Genomic DNA, 6,164 nt, shown 5'->3' on the forward strand with positions numbered 1-6,164 from the left:
GTGTAGGTGCAATTTAGGCACGCCGGCGGTGTCTGTCGGAGAGAGCAGAACCCGAACATCTCAGGGGAAGCCGTTTAACTCTCCGGCATACCATTTCCGGGGCTGCGTGCAAGGCAGGGATGTCCACCCCTGCATTGCATATGTTTGCTTCCACGTTGCACGGCAGTTCAGTTAGAAGAAAGTTTCCTAGTAACACTACTAATGTGTGGATACCCCATTTCATGCATCACTTCTTAGCAGAAGGACCACACGTTGGGATGTCGAAAAAGATTACAGCTTTTTCATTGAAAACATGGTAGCTTACTTGGCTGCCGCAGTGACCACTATTTTGTCAGAAATGTCAGAAAGAACAGCTTGATCTTCCAAGTAAGACGGTGCATTGTTTCTCGAAATTCGCAAATATTTTGGGGTGAACATTATTAACGCTCGCGAACATCCGCAGGAACCACTCATATTTAAGCACACGAAAAGCCGATTTATGAGCTCCATATATGCAGCACAGCGAAAAAGGTCTGCCTACCTAAGAAGCTATTTGAAACGGCAGAGAAAACCAAACGCTGTTTCACATGCCCGGAGAGGACGTTCTAGACGCTTCTGAAATGAAAAGCTATTTGATGACATATCTGTGAGCACGATGAACTGAAGCTACTGCGTAATGCGCAAGATCCGGCATTTGTGCGCGCAGCTGTTTTAGTGGTCATTTGGCCGAGGAGATGCGCACTCACTCACAAATGCATCGAGGGCTAGCTGACTCCTTCCGACCCACGACCCTTTGGACGACGCAGGCCACGTGGCGCATTACAGTCTTTGGCCATCAAGCGTCGTATAGCCTAACAAGCTATAAGGGCGCAGCGTCCTGGCCATCCCCATGAACGGCCACGGTTTACTCGTGGCGCACCGAGCGTGATCTCAAACGAGCTAGGTTGGTGCCGTAACCACGGCTTTTGTAGATCGTTCTCGCGCGGCAATCAGCGTAACTGACTCGCCCTCCTGACACTGCTTTGAGACCTTCAGTGAAGACCGCCATCCCTCGGTGTTGGGACGAGCGCCGCGTTGAATGGCCGTTTTCACTGGGGTCGCTCCGGAGCAGCGGCCGCCGAGGGTGGCCCACATTTCGATCCGCCGTTTGTTGCCTTCGACTGCACGAAGGAGGAAGTCATTGTGGATGGAAATGCCTTTCCTGGAACGCTCCAAAACGCCCAGAACTGGGTTGCCTTACGTAACGATTGTCTTAATCGTAGGGGGGGGGGGGGGGGGCGAGCGCTCTCTCCATCGGGGTTCGGCCGTTTTGGCCCCCTCTCTCGGGGCCACTGAGGCCCTTCACTTCCTATACTCAGCACCGCTCGTTTCATGCCGACGTGTGTATACGTGCGTTTGGCTCCGGACCATGCAAGAGCGCGTGCTCCATGCACGCCGGTGACCATGCTTGAACAGCATGACTACTCGGAGATCGATCGCTTAGTTTGGAAATGAGTGTAGTGGAGAAGAGTGACCAATAACGGACGCGCGCATCTGCGAAAGTGAGGATGCAGCGACGCGAGCGCCCGCAGACAGTGAGCTTGCATGGTGCCGCCGACTGCACCCGCTGGGTACTGCGAAGGTCGTCTTGCTTCGTGCGCTCTTTTCAGAGCAACTAAACGGACAGCAGCGTGTAACACAGTGACGACGTCGCTATTATATCAGAAAACCTGCGCTTCACACACAATGAGTACTTCACACTGAGGCCTCGCCTTTTCTTATATAGCGTGACTGATCGTAAACAAAGGCGCCATACTGGCTCAGCTCGGCATTGTTTGTTGTTTTTCTGGGGGGTGTACGTACGTGCCAAAATACGATCTGATTAAGAGACACGCCGTATAGTGGGGGACTCCTGATTAATTTTTACCCCTATTGATTAATTTTAACGCGCACCTAAATCTAAGTACACGACCATTATCGCATTTAGCCGCCGTCAAAATGCACCCGTCGCGGCTAGGATCGAAGGCACGACCTCGAGCTCAGCAGCGCGACGCCATAGTCATTATGCTACCGCGGCGGTGTCAGATCAGAGAGCAGTTTATTCATTGTAGGTAATGTGAACCGAGGCAAGTATATCGCGAATATATGAACGTATTAGGTCATCGCGCTTCTGGAGCAAATATATTAAGGTACTTGGGGGAGGGAACCAAACAGCAGCTCATCCCCCCCCCACACAGACACACACACACACGCACGCACACCCATACACCGCCACATCACGACAAACCGAAACACACTTCGTGCCTCAGGCGAGCGGCTGGGAATTGGCAGTTGCACTATGTTCGTGGTAGACATTAATGACGAGTAATTGCCCCGATTACAAGCTCAACCGTCCCTACAGTGCAGCGCACAGGCCAGCTATTCCCGAAGATTGTCGGCAAGGCAATGACCGCGTAAAGTTCTTGTGCAACCCTTTCAAAATAAGCCATTTTTTTCCTGAACTCTGACTGTTCGAACTTGGCTAAAGTGACGGTAATCATGAAGAGAGGACATCGTATTTGTTCTTAGACGACGTACTATATTACCCGCATAACGGCATGTAAAAAAGACTCAGCCAAACTTCCTCGCTTACAGATGGCATGACATAACAGATGACTTTATAACATAACAGGTGCGCCGCTTCTTTTCAAAGTACAGCGCTTCCTAATAGAAGTCTTCTCGTCACGTAATATATTCTTAAGCGTTTAAAAACTACACTGAACTGCACGGCTGGTTGCGCGCGGCTCTTCCTCGCGGTGCACCGGCACGCGTTCGCGAGTGCCGACAAGCACAGGAGGAAATCCCTTTTCAAGGCAAAAGTCTCTCGCCTCACGTGCTTCGCGTGCTTTGCGTGAGCCACAAGCTGAGATCGCGGTAATTTCAAGTGGTACGTGCATTTTCTTTTACCGGCCAAGACCGCTCGAAATCCCTACGAACGCGTGCCGCAGAGTACGCGTATATATAGGTTTCGCTTTCACGACCTTGGCAGAAAGAATCGCAGGAGCCGCTTCGCTTGCACGTTCTCTATGCCAGCGGCGGCGGTTTGGTCTACGACCACCGCGATTTACTATCGTTCTGTAAATCGCATTTTCTGTACACAGGCGCAAAAGCGCAGCTAACCGCGTTGCGAGGTGGCGTGCGTCTGGGCCATAAAGGGAGCCAATTATCCCCCACTTTTTCACAACAACAACAACGACAACAACAACAACAACAACATAATAATAATAATAATAATAATAATAATAATAATAATAATAATAATAATAATAATAATAATAATAATAATAATAATAATAATAATAAATACAAAAAGGCCCGACCTAAATGTGATCAACAAGATAGCATATCAGAAGGAGAGAAAAAGTAACGAAGCGCTGCGACTGTCTAAGTGGTTTCCTTCAATGATGCGCAGGCATTTGGCGTGTACAGTGCACAAGCAGTTTAAATGACGCTGAGAGGACTATACTCACTGACAGGCAATAAATAGAGCAGGAAATTGTATGGAGAAAAGACAGACAGACGAAGAAAAGAAAGGAAGAAAATGACGAAAAAACAACATGTGGAACAGTACCTCGTCATTGCCCTTGAATTATGAAGTTTCGGAGCGCGTGCCGATAGCATACCAGAGCAAAAATAATTCGATAAATGCAATACCAGCTTTCGTTTCTCTTAGATTATACTTACACGCATTCAGCGTGGATCTATCCACTGGGTTATAACGGCCGAGTGCAGTAGGAATATGTGCAGGGACTGCAGCCCATATTCTTTTCTCAGCTTTATTGCAGATGTGAGGAGGTTCCCCGCATTCCTGACGTCACGCAGCACTCGCACGGCCTACACAGAATCCTACAGTATAAAAGCGGGCGAGTAGTGTGGTGAAGCAACACATTAATGTGCACGAAGCGATCGTGAAATAGCGACCGCACATTGAGACGGCTGACGGCATGCCCACTTTAGCAGCTGCTACGCCTCGACCCTCCTCGTTTCTCTGTTGTTGTTTATTCTGCGCCGAAGGTGTACCTCGTTTTCCCGTATCATTCATCACCGACAGTAACCCAGTCGTACCCAGAACGGGCTACCCCGTGAAAGTCATTAGTAGAGGGAGGGAGTCGCTTTCTACAGCCAAGACGAAATAAAGGAAACAATGTCCAAAAATGGGCAGGTGAAGGCGATCATTCTTCGCTAGTGCCAGGGCTAGAAGGAGGAGATCACGCTCTCTTGCACCAGTTCACTGCTCTCTCTTTGTTGCCCTTTCTACTACGAAAGAACTTCAGTAAATGGGAGCGTATACGGTATACGCTGCGTTGTGACGCGGATGGAAGCCAAGTTTCGTAGTGCGAGAAGCCCAGTGCATAAGTGAGGCATATTCGCGGATGCAGTTCAGTTGGTGAGATAACAGGAAGAAACATGTATGAATCCAACATGTGAAATATACTCGGAGAAATCGACAGTTATGCTCCTCTTCAAGGACCGTCAAGTGAGCCAAGACAAGTTTGCGGGTTTATCCCGGCGTGAGCATGTCGGGCGTGCCGTTATTGTGTAATATTTTCCGCAGTATTAAGAGTCGTCCGGTCACGCTGAAAAGTTTTTGCAGCTACACTTCAAGCACCGCACCCCGTACACGGAACCGCAATAGGAATAAAGAAACTTTCGGAATAGACCGGAGTAACACAGGCGTCTATGCTTATATTTAATATAATTCCGGCATTATGCCGCATGACCAGCCCGACGAACAAAAAAAAAAAAAAGGGGGGGGGGGGGGACAACAACACAAATTCACTGGAAGCAAGAGGCGCTGACAAAATGACACAGGAAGCGGTATACCATATAGCGCTCTCAAACCATTTTCCAAGCCAACATTGCAAGACACTGGGGACGGGAGAGAAGGGACAAGTGACTGAAGTTATTTGCCTCTAAAGTATCGGTGACGTTGCAATGATTCCAGTAGCATACAAAATCCATAAAGAGGCAGCTTAAAGAAGGAGACACAAGAATTTTTTTTTTCGTTTTTACGGGACACTGCCAAGCGCACAGACTTTTGTTTAAACCACTGGTAAAGCAAAAGTCTGCGTGCCCGGTCACTACCTGCATCTATTGTGGACATAGCAACGTGGATCAGCGCTCTTCTAAGAATTAAGAACGCCTTACGGCAGCAAAACTTCTACCATGCACAGGGCATTGAAGGCACGCGAATAAAGCTTTATTTTTAAGGTGTAATGAAACTAACCAAAGAGACGCCATGCACCCATCAGAACACCAACCTTGTTTTCCTTGCTTTTAAGGTCCATCATAGTCTAATACCACAAGGATGTCTGTCATCTCTAGGGTTTTGTCTTTCTTTTCGCTCAACAAACTTTCACGCTATGTCACAAAGCATCAGGTTCTCAATGATAAAGAATATTCAGTATCTCCGTTTACAGTCGCCGTAAAGCCGGTCCGTGACCACGCGATGACGACCACGGTAGATAAGCGAAGTAAACAAAGCACAAGGTTCCGAAGTCGTGACAAGCACGCGCGTGTACTCACTGCGTATGGCCCAGGGCTCCATGCGGCGCAGCCCCAGCATGGTCTTGACGAGCGCGGCCGAGCACTCGCTGGACACGTTCGGGTCAGAACCAAACTGAGTGAACACGGGCAGGCCGAGCTTGAAGGCCTGCTGCACGGCTTCGGCCACTATGGGCTCGATGTCTTCCACTGTGGACGTCTCGGCTGACGCCGACGGGGCTTCCGTGCTGCCGACGCCGTCAGCGTGCTGCTGCTCGTCGGCCGCGGCCAAAAAAGCGCACGCGGCGGCCAACGCAACCGCGACCACCACGACCGAGGACCGGGGCCGAGCCATCGCGCAAGCGTAACACACTACTGTACTGCCCTGTGCCTCGCGAGTGACTCTTGGCGCGCCGAAATATCCGAGGACGCACTGCTAGCTGGCCGCCACGAGAAAGGGGCTTTTGACCGGCAAGAAAGGAGTGCACCGCCGCCGCCGCCGCTCCTCACCCCCGCCGAAACCTCAACGTCCTGCTCCTCGGGGTGAAAGTGGAAGGAAAGACCGTGGACGGATTTCTTTTTTATCTCCTTCCTTTTTTTTTTTTTTTGGAAATGAGGGGGGAGAGTGCATCGCCTTCAGCCCACCTCCCCCCTCTTGGCCCTTCCCCCCAACTTCTTCCCGT

The 6,164-nt window shown here is 50.0% G+C and overlaps 1 protein-coding gene across 1 annotated transcript in view; it reads right to left on the minus strand.

The window, feature by feature from the left end:
• The window catches only part of LOC119434385 (nose resistant to fluoxetine protein 6), a 71,747-nt gene extending 65,814 nt beyond the window's left edge, over positions 1 to 5,933 (minus strand). The window contains exon 1 of the mRNA XM_049672995.1: positions 5,524 to 5,933. Coding sequence (XP_049528952.1) covers positions 5,524 to 5,836 — 313 coding nt within the window. The 5' untranslated portion in view covers positions 5,837 to 5,933. The remainder of the gene's footprint in view (positions 1 to 5,523) is intronic.
• Between the last annotated feature and the right edge of the window lie 231 nt (positions 5,934 to 6,164).

Source organism: Dermacentor silvarum, chromosome 1, assembly GCF_013339745.2.
Source record: "Dermacentor silvarum isolate Dsil-2018 chromosome 1, BIME_Dsil_1.4, whole genome shotgun sequence".
NCBI lineage: Eukaryota > Metazoa > Arthropoda > Arachnida > Ixodida > Ixodidae > Dermacentor > Dermacentor silvarum.